The following is a 15,828-nucleotide window of genomic DNA, read 5'->3' as shown; positions in this document are numbered from 1 at the left end:
TATTAATGAATGTTTGCCACTGTTTTTCTCAGTTTGAGTGGTGCAATGTCAGCAAATGGAGGTCTCGAAAGCTTTACTTTATCCATATGAGTAAGGCTGATTTTACTCTGATAATGCAGCTCTTTCCCAGTCCTACTTTGAGAGCTTTCTAAGCTAAGTGATTCATCTTCCTCCTCTGTATTGGTAAATGTTTCTGGACTATTCACAAATTTGTGCAGTAATGTATCAGACAGTGTTTCTCTCCTATTCATAAGGTTTTCCCTGGCCAATTGTTTGAGAAGTGGATGGCTTCCTCCTTCTTCCTAGTCTGTCTCAGTCTGCAAGCCAGGCTGATACCTGTGCAACAGGTACACCCCACTGGGTTTGAAACACCGGTGGCACAGCCTCAAGACTCACAGCAACACATCACCACAGTAGGACAAACCGACAGACAAGTTTGTCTTCCTTAGCTGTTGGAAACCCCTCCAACCACACTTACCTGGATCCCTGTGGCTAACTCCTAGATCTGTTCCAGTCCCCTTTGCCTTTTCTGTCCTCTCCCTGCTTCCTGCCTCACTGCTTGTGGGGGGTGGCCTCGGTTCCCTCTCCTCACCTGGCTCCCTGCTGTTGACTCTCCAATATGTTCCTATCCCCTTTGCCTTTTCTGTTCTCTCCCCGCCTTCCCACCTCGCTCCTTGTGGGGCATGGCACAAACTCTAGTGCATTTTGAAACACAAAAGGTTTTTCACAAAGCCTATCAAATTTTTAAAACAAATGGAAAGATACTCAAATCTGATGGCAGCTTATGTTCAGAATTACAGAATGAAAATGCCAAAACCTTGAAGTATCTTTTTAACATTATGTTTGATGTCAGAACCTAGGCCTTCTGAAGCAGTTACCCAGACATTTATCAAGTCAACTATCAATGAAAGGCAACAGTGATATTCAAGGACATTACAAACAAAATCTTTTATTAAGTCCCTATGTCAAATAATACAATTCATCTTTGACTTATAGATATTATAAAAAATATAAAGAAGTTATTATTATTATACTACAACAAAGTTGATATAATTCACTTCAAACTTATGAAGTCTTTGCTAATGTGTACAAATAAAGAAATTTTACATACTGGTGATTCTTGAGAAAGGCAGCATATTCTGGAATCTAGTTTTTGGATTAAGCACAGATGATGCTAGTGCCCCAGCCAGCTGAAAGAAAAGAGCTAACTCCACATATTCAAATAATTTCTGAAAATGCCAGATCCACTCACTGTTGCATTCATAGGGAAGCTATCAAAAAAATGTGAATACAGAGATTTTGTTTTCTTTTTATTTATTTTCTTTACTTTTTGTTTTGATTTGGACAAAGTTTAAAGAGCAAACAAGTTTTTCATCCACCAATTCATACACATTTTGTTTCATGCCGTTGATTGCATTCCATACAATGTAACAGCAGTCTTCCCACTGCCTCCCTGTGTTTTCCTTTCCCCTTCTTTCCTATCCCTTCCTGCCTTCTAAACTTTGTCCTTGGGCACATGCTGCCCTTTGATCTCATGTGGTTGATTGTTCTAAAGAATGCAACTTCCCTGGTGTTACTGTTCACCTCATTGACCTGTCTATTATCTGGCTCAAAGTTGAGCCACCGATGTGAGTTCAGTTTAGACTGGAAGGGTGGTGAAGGGCCATAGTTTCCAGGGTTCCACCAGACTCTCCTGACCACTGAGCCTTGGCTTTTTCATGATTTTGAGTTTTGTTCTACATTTTTTCTCCCAATCTATCCAGGACCTTCTGTTGTGATCCCTGTAAGAGTAGTCGGTAGTGGTAGCCATGTACCATCTAATTCTTCTGGTCATGGAGGCTGAGGTTTATGTGGTTCATTAGTCCTATTGACTAATTGTTTCCACATATCATTGCTTTTATTCACTCTTCCTTGTTCTTGACAGAGAGAGACAAATTATTACACCTTACTCTCATGGCTTACTTCTAGGCCAAAAAATAGACAAGCCTAAGAGTTGAACTCCTCCTGCACCAGGGAGATACACTCCTTAGAAAAATTAACCATGGGAGATCAGAAAGGCAGCATTTTCATGAGGAGAAAGGTAGGGAGGCTGGAATGTATAGGCAAGAAGGACATAGGAAAAAGGGTAACCACAGGGAAGAAGTGGGAGGGGAGATGTTACACTGCAAGGAATGTAACCAGTATTACAAAACAAAATGTGTGTATGAGCTGTTGAAGGTAAAACAAATCTGCTTTGTAAAATTTCACCCAAATCATAATACAAATTTTAAAAAAAGTTGCACCTTAAATGGCTGCTGACAAACTTTTAAGACCTCACTCAATACTCACCAAAGTAGGAAGTAGAACACTATCTTTGAGGACATTTTATGCCAATTGACTGTTATGCCAATTGACCTTGATGTCCCCTTAGACTAAGGTCCTGAGTCCCCTGAGCAGTGACTCATTTCCTCAAGGTGTTTGGTTATGCCTAAGAAGTTTTAATAACTTTGCCCCTTGTATGCTCTATTATATTCATGAACATGTTTGCAGCTTATGTAAATACATACATAGAAATATTCTGTCAAGCCTATATGAATTCATGGATGTAGTCCTATTTATCTTCCCACCTCTGTTCAGCTTGCATGCTTATCTATGTTTCCACTCATAAGTTATTGTTATTACTGTTATTGCAAGACTGTGTATGTAATAGAAATACTCAAACCAAAAAACCAAACTCACTGCCATCAAGTCAGTTCCAACTCATAGCGACCCCTCCTTGGGTTTCTGAGGTGGTATCTGTATGGAAGTAGATTGCCCAATCTTCCCTCCAAGGAGGTTGGTGGGTTTGAACTGCCAGCCTTCTGGTTAGCAGTCAAATGCCTTAGGCACTACACCACCAGAGCTTCCTGTAATAGTAATAATATGTAATATAATAATATGTGATGTAATTGTGTATGAAATTTGTGTATGTTCTGTGTAACATACACAAATTTCATACACAATTTGTGTATGTTACACAGATCATTTTGTGAACTTCCACCCCCAACACTTATAGTATTTCACCTAAATTAATACGTCTCCACCTTCTAGTTAGTGACTTAGCCTGACTTCTACTCCCATCCCTGGTATCCTTCAAAGAATGTTTCTTTTTGTATGAAAATCTTTTCTTGACTTTTTATGATAGTGGCCTCATACATTATCTGTCCTTTTTTTATTGACCAACTTCATTCAGCATAATGTCCTCCAGGTTAATCCATGTTATGAAGTGTTTCCCAGATTCATTATTCTTTACCACAGCATAGTATTCCAATCTGTGTATGTACCATAATTTGTTTATCCATTCCTCTGTTGATGAGCACTTAGATCGTTTCCATCCTTTTGCTATTGTGAATAATGCTGTGATGAACATGGGTGCACATATCTATTTGTGTCATACTCTAATTTTTCTAGAATATATATCTACTTGCAGGATTACTGCATCATATGACATTTCTATATCTTACTTTTTAAGAAAGTGCCATACTGTTTTCCACAGTGGTTACATCATTTTACAAACCCACCAGTAGTGTGCTCTCCAGACCTTGCCAGTGTTTGTTGTTTTCTACCTTTTTTTTAACTTTGCTCTTAATGCTGGGGTGAGATGATATCTCATTGTTGTTTTGATTTGCATCTCTCTAATGGCTAATGATTGCAAGCATTTCATTATGTATTTGTTGGCTTCCTGAATATCTTCTTTCATGTTTTATGCCCGTTTTTAATTGAATTATTTATCTGTTTGCTGTGGAGATTTTGAAATTTTCCATAAATTTTAGAGATTAATCCCTTGTCCAGTATGTCATTGCCAAGTTTTTTTTTTTCCCCCAATCTGTGGTTCTGTTTTTACTCTCTGGTGAGATATCTTGATGCATATAAGTATTTAATTTTTAGGATATCTCAGTCATCTAGTTTGTCTTCTGCCATTAGTGTGCTTTTAGATATATTTGATAGTGTTTTTGTCCGTGTATTTAGGGCCCCTGAATTTGTCCCTGTTTTTCTTTCATGATCTTTATGGTTTTAGGGTTTAGGTTTAAATCTTCAATCAATCTTCAGCTCATTTTTCATATGATGAGAGAGATGTGGATCTTGTTTAATTTTTCTGCAAATGGATATCCAGTTATTCCAGTGCCATTTGTAAAATAGCTATCTCTTTCCCATTTAATGGGCTTCAGTTCTTTGCCAAAGAGCATTTGTCCATAGGTGGATGGATTTACTTCTGGGTTCTGAGTTCTGTTCCACTGATCCATATATCTATCATTGTACTAGCAGCAGGCTCTTTTTACTACTGTGGCTCTGAAGTAGGTTTTGAAATTGAGAAGGGTGAGGCCTCCTACTTCGTTCTTCTTTAGTAGTCTTTGTTTATCTAGGGTCTCGTCTTTTTAGACAAAGTTGATGATTACATTTTCCATCTCTTTAAACAGTGATAATGGAATGTAGGTTGAGATTGCATTTTATCTGTATATTGCTTTGGGGTAGCAATATACAGATTTTCACAATGTTGAGTCTTCCTATCCATGATCATGGTCTATTTTTCAATTTAACTAGGTCTCTTTTGGTTTCCTGTAGTGATGTTTTGTAGTTTTCTTCACTTAAATCTTCTGTGTCTTTTGAAGCCTAAGTATTTCATCTCTTGAGTGGCTAATGTATTGTAAAAATGGTATTGTTTTCCTGATTTCCTTTTCAAAGTTCTCTTTGTTAGTGTAAAGAAATACAACTGATTTTTGTATGTTGACCTTGTGCCCAGACATATTGCTGAATCCTTCTATAAGGTCCAGTACTTTTCTTGTTGAGTCTCTGGGATTTTCTATGTATAGAAACATGTCATCTACAAATAGAGATAATTTTACTTACTCTTTGCCAATTTGGATGACTTTTATTTCCCTTTCTTGCCTTGTTGCTCTGGCTAGGACTTTCAATACAATATTGCATAGGAGTGGTGATTAAGGGTATCTTGGTCTGGTTCCCATTTATAAGGGTAATGCTTTCAGTTTCTCTCTGTTGAGACTAATGTTCATTGTTGGTTTTGTATATATGTCCTTAATTATATTGAGGAATTTCCCTTCTATTCCTATTTTTTTGAGCATTTTCATCAGGAATATCTGTTAGATTTTGTCAAGTACATTTTCTGCATTGATTGACATAACCATGTACCTCTTTTCTTTTTTTAAAAAATTTCATTGATTGTTTTTCTAAAGTTGAACAATCCTTGCATATCTCATATGAATCCCAATGGTCATTGTCTTAGGCTGGGTTCTCTAGAGAAGCAAAACCTGTAAACCTTATATATATAGAGAGAAAGAAATTTACCTTAGGAAAATGGCTCACACAGTTATAGAGGCTGGTAAGTCCCAAGTTCCTGAATCAAACATCAAGCTGTAGGCTTTTCTTGACTCACACAGCTGTAGGGGCTGATGAGCTCAAGGTTGACAGGCAGTATAACAGGCTTCTGACTTCAGCAGATGATGAATCCCAGATCAGCAGGCAAAATGGCTCATGGGACACTTGTAGGCAGTGCAACAGGAACCAGATCCACAGAAGTTTCCTGAATTTTCCCAGGACATCCATTTACATATTGGAACCACGTCAAACCCTAAGGAAACTCCTTTTCAACTGATTGTCTCCTCAAAGCATATATGTCAGATCTCATCATAGGCACAACCACACCACAACTGTTTAAAGTACTCAGAATCATGGTCCAGCCACACTGACACACAACCCCAGTTATCACAGTCCAGCCCTTGACATCTTGGCAGTTGTAAACATCTCCTTAACCACACATAATTTCTAAATAAGCTCAACTATAAAGTCACACTTGTGCCTAACATGTTACAACTAACACACATACAACTGAAAATGCATTAGCTTGGTTTACATTTTATGGTTTATAACTGAAGAACAAAAATATTTGATGTACATACAATGAAGAAATGTAACAATCATAGTCCTTTTTTCTGCAACTGATCATGTGGTCATAGCTGGTATTCAGAACTACCTTCTTCCACTACCCATTCCATATTTCCCTTTCCCTCAGCAAGCACATCAGTTGGTCATGGTTCTTTGCATAGTGGAGTGACCCAAAATTTCATTCCTGAAGAGTCTGGGCCATTAGTAGTCAATATCAGTATTGGGTTGGTGTAGTTTTCCATTGATTTTAATCACAGGGTATCGTAGTACTAAGAGATGTCCTAAAGAATCTTCTGTATTCCAGACATATTCTCATGGGAACAATCACATCACAATTCCTTAAACCACTCAGATTCATGGTCCATCCAAGTTGACACAACCCCAACTATCACAGTCATGATGTATTATTATTTTTCTATATGGTGTTGGATTTCATAGGGTATGATTTTGTTTAGAATATTTTTCATAAAAAATATGCAATATAATATAATAATAATATAGTGATATTTCTCTATAATTTTCTTTTTCAGTTGTGTCTTTGCCAGGTATCAGGGTTATGCTCATTTCATAGAATGAATTCAGGAATATTCTCTCCTTTTCTATATTCTGGAATAGCTTGAGTAGAATTGGTGTCAGCTCTTCTCCAAAGAAGATGGAGCAATCTACTTCCATAGTGATACTTCCTCAGAAACCCAAGGAGGGGTCAGTATGAGTCGGGTCTGACTCGATGGCACATAACAACAACAACAGCAACTTCTCCGAATGTTTGTTAGAATTTACCAGTGAGATTCTCTGGATCAGGACTTTTTTGTTGTTTGTAGATTTATTATTATTACTAATTTCTTCTTTTGTTTTGGGACTGTTCAATTTTTCTACCTCAGTTTGTTAATTTAGTTAGAGCTGTTTTCAGAAATTTGTCCATTTCTTCAAGGTTCTCAGATTTGTTGGAGTACCATTCTTCATAGTATCCTGTATTACCCTTTTCATTTCAGTTGCTTTTCTGGTGGCATCACCCATTTCATGTCTTATTTGTCTTATTTACATCTTCTGTTTCTTTTCCTTTGTTAGATTTGCCAGTGATTTGTCAATTGTTTTAATCTTTTCAAAGAATTTTCTAGTCTTGTTGATTCTATTGTTTTTCTGTTTTCTATTTCATTTAACTCTGCTCAAATCAATGTATTTTCCTTTCTTTTCATGACTGTAGGGTTTTTTGTTACTGCTTTTTTCTAATTCTTGATATTGGATAAGGTGTTGATTTTGATTCTTCTTTTTGATGTGTGCTTTTATTACTATAAATTTTCCTCTGAATACTGTTTCTGCTGTGTCCCAAAGGGTTTGGTATGTTGTGTTTCCATTCTATTTGATTCAAGGAATTTTTTATTTCTTTTTAAATTTATTTCTTCTATTACCTAGTAGTTTTAGAGCAGTGTGTTATTCAGTTTCCACATATTAGATTTTTTTTCCTTGTCTCCCTGTTCTTAATTTCTAATTTTGTAGTTTGTGATCTGAGATGTTTTGTGTTATTTTGATGATTTTAAATTTATTGAGGCTTACTTTGTAATGTTACTGTAACATATGGTCTATCTGGAGAATTGTCTATGTGTGCTCAGTAAAAATGTATATTGTATTTTTATTTGATGGAGTATTTTGTATATGTCTATGAGATCCAGTTAGTTGATTGTGTGTCTAATTCTTCTGTGTCTCTGTTGAGTTTCTTTCTAGTTGTTCAGTCTTGCATTGAAAGTGGTATATTAATGTATACTACTATTGTTGTGGAGTTATCTATTTCTCTTTTCAATTCTGTTAACATTTGATTTACGTAATTTCAGGCTCTTTCATTATGTGTGTAGACATTTAGTATGGTTATGTCCTCTTGTTTCACTGATCTTTTAATCGTTATATAATACCCTTTCTTGTCTCTTGTGCTTGTTTTTGCCTTACGGTCTATTTTATAAGAAATTAATATATTCATTTCTGCTCTTTCTGTTTGCCAATTACTTGAGAAGTTTTCTCCAACCTTTAATTTTTAGTTTATTTTTTTCTTTGTGTCTAAGTTGTGTCTTTGTAGACAGTATATTGTTTTGTTATTCATTCTACTACTTTCTCTCTCTTGATGGTACATTTAATCCTTTTAAATTCAGAGTAATTATTAGTAAATATATTTTGTTGCTGTCATTTTGCTGTTTGTGTGTGTATGTGTGTGGTGCTGCTGATTTCTTTGTACCATATATTTTTCCTGCTAAGTTTATTTTGTTTATAGATTTTTTTGTCATTTCCTTTAGTGCTGTTGTTATAATGTTTACTAAATCTTCATGATTTTCCTCTTTTTTGGATGAGAACATTTATAAATTTTCTTTAAAGTTGCCCTGTAATTTTTCATTTTCTTCCCAGGTTTAAAATAGTCTGCTCTATCTTGAAATTGCCCTGACTTCCTCTCCATTTGAATGCTCTGTATTTACAATATTTATTCTTTGTTTTTGTTTTGTAGTTGCCATGAATTACAAATTAATGTATTTGGTTCCCTATTTCTAGTCTTGTAGGTTTATTTTACTTTGGCTACTTCTATGTCTGGGTAGCATAGTGCCTAAGGCACTTGACTGCTAACCAGAAGGCTGACAGTTCAAACCCACCAGCCACTCCTTGGAAGGAAGATGGGGCAATCCACTTCCATAGTGATACTGCCTCAGAAACCCAAGGAGGGGTCACTATGAGTTGGGTCCAACTTGATGGCACAAAACAACAACAGTAACATGTCTGGGTAGTTTCTGGATGACATTGTCATGTGTGTTAATGTCAAGTTATTGTCTGATATTAGTTCTCTGTCTGAAGAACTCCCTTTAGTATTTCTTGTAAGGTTGGTATGGTTTTTATATATTTCTTTAATTTCTGTTTATCCAGGAATGTCCTAATTTTGCTGTTGTATTTGAGGGACAATTTTTCTGGGTACATAATTCTTGGTTGGCAATTTTTTTCTTTTAGTGTTTTATATGTATCATACCATTGCTTTCTTTCCTGCATGGTTTCTCCCAAGAAATCAGAACAAAGTCATATTGGTTCTCCTTTCATTTTCATTTTTCCTGAGTTGCTTTCAGGGTCTATTTGTCTTTCATTTTGGAAAATTTGATTATGATATATCTTTGTAATTTTCTTTTGGGGTCTATATTTTTTGGGGTTCATTGAGATTCTTGAATGCATATCTTGTCATCATTCATGTTATTAGGGAATTTTTCCTCTAACAAATCTACATTTTTCTTGGTGTTTATTTTTGTCTCTTCTTGTTCTGGAATACATAAATTATTATTGATGATGTCTCACATAATATAGCCTTTTTTGTTTTTGTCTTTTCCTCCATTGTTCTTTATGATTGTTTCTCTAACAGGTTAGTATAGAAAGAATTGTCTTCAATCTTGCTAATTTCCATTAATTCAATACTACTCTTTTGCCTTTTAGTGCTTTATCTGTTTCTGAAATGTTAGTGTTAAACTTTTGGATTTCTATTTGATGTTTATGTATGATTTCTAATTTTCCATTTATTTTGTCAGTTTTTTCTGAATTCTTCTAGAGTTTTGTCTGTGTTTTCCTTAATTTTGTCTGTGTTTATCTTGATGTTTCTGTCTATCCTATAAAAAAAAAAAAAAATAACAAACTCACTGCCATCAAGTACTCAAGTGTAAGTCTTTTGAATTGCTTGCCATGTAGTATCAATGTCATTTCTTCCTCAGGAAGGTTTTATTGCTCTGTATTTTGGTCACTTGTTTGAGCCACCCTATCTTGTTCCTTTCTGTGACTGAGGTTGTCTCCAAGACATTGTGGTTTTTTATATTTGTATTTATTTTGATTGTATGTTAGTACGTTTTGCTCAGGGTTTTATTTTTTAAAAAACCTTATCTTGTTTATCATCAGATATGTCATCTGAGAAAGTGGAGTAGGAACATTACTCTGCTTATTAATTTAACAGTACTTAGGTGCTTACCACCTCTCTTTTGGTGGCTGTGATAGAGTATAGGAGTATGTGTACAGTTCTCCATTCATTGTTTATGTAGAGCAGTTCAGGGAGGGCTTTGCTGGTGTTTGATGACATCTGTCACCGATCAGCTGGTGTAGCAGTAGGTTGTGGCATTCACCCAGTGGGTGGGGCTGCCAGAGGTGCAGTGTGGCTCAGCAATGTCTATCTGTCATCAATTTAGAAAAAAAAACAAAGAAAATTAACAAAGAAGAAGAAAAAGAAAAGAAAGGCCAATAAACAAAAATGAAAAATGAATTGAAGGAAAAAAAAGAAAGGAGAACAACAAAAAGACAGAAAAAGAAAATATGACAAACAAAAACTGTTGTCATTATTGTTAAGTGCCATTGAGTCCATGTCCATGCATAATGACCCTATGTCCAACAAAACAAAACAGCACTTGGTCCTATGCCATCCTCATTTGTATGTTTGAGCTCATTATTGTAGCAACTATATCAGTCCATCTCATTGAGGGTTTTCCTTTACTGGAAAACTTGTGTTTTGTTGACCTTGAAAAAGTATTACACTGTGTGGATCATAACAAATTATGGATAACATTGAGAAGAATGAGAATTCCAGAACACTTAAATAAGCTCATGACAAACCTGTACGTAGATTAGGAGGCTGTTGTTCAAACAGAACAATGGGGTATACTGAATGGTTTAAAATCAGGAAGGGTGTTTATCAGGTTGTATTATTTCACTATACTTACTCAATTTGTATGCTGAGGAAATAATCTGAGAAGCTGGACTATATGAAGAATAGCATGGCATCAGGATTGGGGGAAGACTCCTGAACAACCTACCATATGCAGATGAAGCAACTTTGCTTGGTGACAGTGAAGAGGATTTGAGACATTTACTGATAAAGATCAAATGTTACAGCCTTCCTGCAGACTCCCAGCAGAGAGAGACACCCAGCAGAGAGAGATGCCCAGCTGAGAGAAGGCGACAGTGGAACCAAGAGGCAGGAGACAGAGCAGTGGGCTTTCTGGCTCATGGAATGAGAAAGTGGAGTTCTGTGTGGCCATTGCCATGAATTATCAAACCCAGAAGATAAGTACTGAGTGCTGTGGGAGGGAAGGATGGTATCAAAATTGGTAAAAAGGCTGGAGGGTGGTAGCATGTCTGGCCTCAGAGGAATAAGCCTTGGGCTGTTGGTGGTGACTCTATTTCCCCTTTGTGAAGTTGGAGGAGGTCAGACAATGCCAACCCCTTGACCTTTTTGCACTTCAGTATGGATTACAGCTCAACATAAACAAAACAAAAATCCTTACAACTGAACAAATAAGGTACATCATGATAAATGGAGAAAAGATTGAAGTTGTCAAGGATTTCATTTCACTTGAATCCCCATCCATGCCCCTGGAAACAGCAGTCAAGAAATCAAAGGATGACATATTGCATTGGGCAAATCTGCTGCAAAAGACCTCTTTACATTGTTAAACAGGATAGATGTCACATTGAAGACTAAGATGAACCTGATGCAAGCCATGGTATTTTCAGTTGCTTCACATGCATGCAAAAGATGGACAGTGAATAAGGAAGACTGAAGAATTAATGTGTTTGAATTATGATATTTGTGAAGAATTTGAAATATATCATGGACTGCCTAAAGGACAAACAAATCTGCTTGGAAGAAGTACAGCCAGAAAGTTTCCTAGAAGCGAGGATGGTGAGACTTTGTCTCACATATTTGGACATGTTGTTAGGAGGGACCAGACCCTGGAGAAGGACATTATGGTTGGTATATGGTCAATGAAAAAGAGGAAGACCCTCAAGGAGATGGATTGACACTATAGGCTACAACAATGGTCTCAAGCACAAATTTGTGAGGATTGCCCAGGGCCAAGCAGTGTTTCTTTCTGTTATATATAGGGTTGCATGAGTTGGAACTGACTGAGCAGCACCTACCAGCATAGCAACAGATTCATTTATTTGCATGTCAATATCCAGAATTCCCAGCTGCATTTTTTGAAAAGATTATTTTTCCCCATTGGATTTTCTATTCACCCTTGTTAAAAATCATTTGATCATAGATTTATTATGGTTTTATTTCTGAGCTCTCAATTCTATTCCATTGGCAACATCTACAAGGAACAACATCCTATGCCAGTACTACAATGCCTTGATTACTGAAGTTTTGTAATGGGATTCAAGTGGAATTGTAGTGAAATCAAGAAGTGTGAGTCCTCCAACTTTGTTCTTACTTTTGAAGATATTTTGACCATTCTAGCTCTTGAGTTTCCATATGGATTTTAGAGTGAGCTTGTCAATTTCTGCAAAGAAGGAAGTGGGATTTGTATAAGGATTTGCTTTAAATCTGTAGATCAGTTAGGGGATAACATCACATTAACAATATTAAATTCTTCTAATCCATTAACACAGGGTGACTTTCCATTTATTTGGAGTCTTACATTTTTTTCAACTGTGGCACAAAGGTTAAAGAACTTGGCTGCTAACTGAAAGGTTGGTAGTTTGAAGCCATTACCTGCTCTGTAGGAGAAAGATGTGGCAGTCTGCTTCCATAAATATTACAGCCTTGGAACCCTGTGGAACAGTTCTACTCTGTCCTTTGGGTTGTTACAAATTGAAATTGACTTGATGACAAAGTTTTTTTTTTTTTGGCATATATGGTAGTTTTCAGTCAGTGTACAAGATTTGCACTTCTTTAGTAAAATTGATTCCTAAGCATTTTATTGATTTTAATGCTATTGTAAGTGGAATTGTTTTCTTAATTTCAATTCAGATTGTTTATTGCTAATCTCTAGAAACACTGATTGTTTGGTTTGGTCTTTACTCAGCAAAGTTGTTGAATGTGTATCAGCTCTAGTAGTTTTTGTATGCATGTTTCTGTTTCTTCCACTTTTTGTCATTTTGTCATACTGTGGAGTCTTACGTGTTGCTGTGATGTTGGAATCTATGCCACTGTTATTTCAAATACAAGCAGAGTCACTGATGATGGATAGACTTCAGCAGAGGTTAGATGAAAATAGACTAGGAAAAAAGACCAGGTGATCTGTTTCCACAAATTAACCAATAAAAATCCTATGGAACACAGAATAGTGTCTAAGACTGACTGACTTACTTTGGACATGTCATCAGGAGAGGCCAATTGCTGGAGAAGGACATCATGCTGGTAAAGTAGAGGAGAAGGAAACCCTTATGGAGATGGACTGACACACTGGTTGCAATAGTGACTCAAACATACCAAAGATCATGAAGGACCAGCAACATTTCATTCTGTTAAACATGGGGTCACCTTGAGTAGGAGCTGATTTGACAGAAACTAACAACAATTGGTATTTTAGCATTTTCCATATCCATATTCCATATTTCCTTTCATGTCTAAATACATATGACTTTACTTCTATTTTCCAATATACATCAAAAAAACTAAACTCACTGCCATTAAGTCCACTTTGAATCATAGCGACCCCTCCTTGGGTTCCTGAGGTGGTATCTCTTGGAAGTAGATTCCCCAGTCTTACTTCTCAGGAGTGGCTGGTGGACTTGAACCACCAGCCTTCTGGTTAGCAGTCAAATGCCTTAGGCACTACATTTCTTTTCTTGCCTAATCACCCTGGCTAGAACCTAAAATGCAGAGCTGAAGAAAAATGGACCTCTCCCCCACCCCAGATTTTAAGGAGGAAGATTCCATTTTCCAGATTAAGAATGATGTTTTAAGTGGGAATTGACATTCTTCTTATACCAAGAACACATGAACAAACTCATGTGGATTTTTCTAATCATTTGTCTTATTTTCTTTTCTTTGATATTTTTGTCTCTGCAATTTAATTTTGTTAGGATGTGAAGTATGCACCTCTTTGTGCTTTTTAACAAATAGATGCCGAATTCTTCCAGCCCTCTTTTTCCAATCAGTTCTGATATTGGTATCATTTTTAAAAATATTAATTCCCATCAATTTCTGGACTCTAGTTTTTCTCCCTGATCTTTATCTATGACAATGCTAAAAATAAATATTACTTTGATATAATGATGTTATAGGATGTTTTGCTACTTTGTACCAACTTTCTGAATTTGTATTTTCTGTATATCTCTTGACTAATCCCATACACCTTTTTCTTGCATATAAACTTGATTTTGTCCATTAAAAAAAGAATTGAGATGAACTATCATTACATGATTTTAAGTCTTTCATATTATTCTTTTCATATTGGTGGTCTTGATTTTGGCATTTTAATAAGTGATTTTATTTGGGTTGAATAGTGTATTGAAATGAACTACTTAATACAGCTTCTAGCTTTAGTCTGTAACTTCCACCAAATGACTTAGAAGGACTATGCAAATGAGGTGCTTGTGGCCCACAAAAGAATTAGATAGCTTGCTAATAATGTTAATAAGGTACATGGCACAGTTGCGGGGATGTTGTTGTTGTTGATATGTGCCATCGAGTTGCCCCGACTCATAGCCACCCCTCCTTGGGTTTCCGAGGCAGCATCACTACGGAAGTAGATTGCCCCATTTTCCTTCTGAGGAGTGACTGGTGAGTTTGAACCTCCAGCCTTCTGGTTAGCAGTCAAGTGCCTTAGGCACTACACTACAAGAGCTCCCACTTGTGGGGATAAGACCATGCAAATAAGGTGTATGGAACACTAAAGAAAGGATTGGTCAGTATTGCCATTCTGTGAGGCTAAAATGAACCATTCTAGAGGTGGGAAGGGGGACCTCATCACCAGCAAGAAGAATAGCTAGAAGAGTGCATCCTTTGGATTTAGTATCCCTGTACCGGAAGCCTCCGCAACTCCGGAGAATGAGAGAGAGAGCTGTAGCACGGGAGAGATGACAGCAAGAAGCAGCAGCACAGAATCTGTGGCAGCAGAGATGGCAGAACCAGGGCCTGGCAGGAAGATCCACAGGAGATGGCATGGTGTGTGTACTGACCCACGGAGCAAGAGAGCTGAGCACCTCAACCCCAGGCTTGTTGGTGGAGTGGGATGCCTCTGGGAACTTAGCAGCAGAGCTGAGTTCACAAACCCACAGAGCCAAAAGAGCTTTGTCACACATGGATGAGCAGGCCAGAGGCCAGGCCAGGGGGCTGAAGACCAGAGAGAGATCTGTCTGTGGCCACAGCTGAGAAGAGGCTGATCTGATTGAAGAAGTGTATCCTGAGAATTCCTGAACCTGGATTGTAACCTGTTACTTTGCTAAAAACTCCGTAACTGTAAGCATGGTCTGTGAGTTCCAGGTGGCCATTGCAGTGAGTTATTGAACCCAGCAGAGAAGTAGAAAATGCCATGGTAGGGATGATTGGTGTCAGAAATGATAAAAAGTTTGGAGGGTGAAGGCATGTCTAACTCTTGCTTCATAGGAATCAGCTTTGGACTATTGATGTTGATCTTGATTCTTTTCCCCTTCTATGAAGTAAGAGGAAGTCATGCCACTCCCATGCCATTTGTACAAACAGGTCCTCCCTATTTTTGCTGAATTTATTCCAAACTATTTTATGTTTTGACAATATTATTAAAGTATTGCTCCTTTATTTGTTAACAGGTTATTAGTTTAATAGACAATAGCTATCAATGTCATTATACTTGTATCTAGCCATTTTACAAAATCACTGTTTTATAGTTTTAATTTCTTATGTCTGCCTACATTTTCAATCGTACCATTTAAAGACAATGATAAAAAAAATAATCTTATCTCATTCTTGAGTTCAATGAGTGTGCAATCAGTATTTCATGATTAATTTTTATATTTGCCATGGGTTTGTTATATCATATTTGAGTAACTTATTTTTGTACTAATTAAAATATTACGGAAATTTGATCTTAAAATTATTTTGTACAATGCTGACATGATTCATGTTGTTTTCTACTTTAACTTAATATGATCAATTATGATTCAGAATTTTCTAATATTGATAAATTCTTTTTTTTTTTTTTT

The 15,828-nt window shown here is 36.6% G+C and overlaps 1 protein-coding gene across 1 annotated transcript in view; it reads left to right on the top strand.

Moving 5' to 3' along the window:
- Positions 1 to 15,828, top strand: part of CCDC178 (coiled-coil domain containing 178) — a 664,873-nt gene that overhangs the window by 134,432 nt on the left and 514,613 nt on the right. The window contains exon 9 of the mRNA XM_007945673.2: positions 11,110 to 11,213. Coding sequence (XP_007943864.1) covers positions 11,110 to 11,213 — 104 coding nt within the window. The remainder of the gene's footprint in view (positions 1 to 11,109; positions 11,214 to 15,828) is intronic.

This window comes from Orycteropus afer, unplaced genomic scaffold (genome assembly GCF_000298275.1).
Source record: "Orycteropus afer afer isolate SDZICR_OR568_19922 unplaced genomic scaffold, OryAfe1.0 scaffold00141, whole genome shotgun sequence".
Taxonomy (NCBI): Eukaryota; Metazoa; Chordata; class Mammalia; order Tubulidentata; family Orycteropodidae; genus Orycteropus; species Orycteropus afer.
Note: the sequence above shows the minus strand (reverse complement) of the source record. Positions and strands in the feature narration are given on the sequence as shown.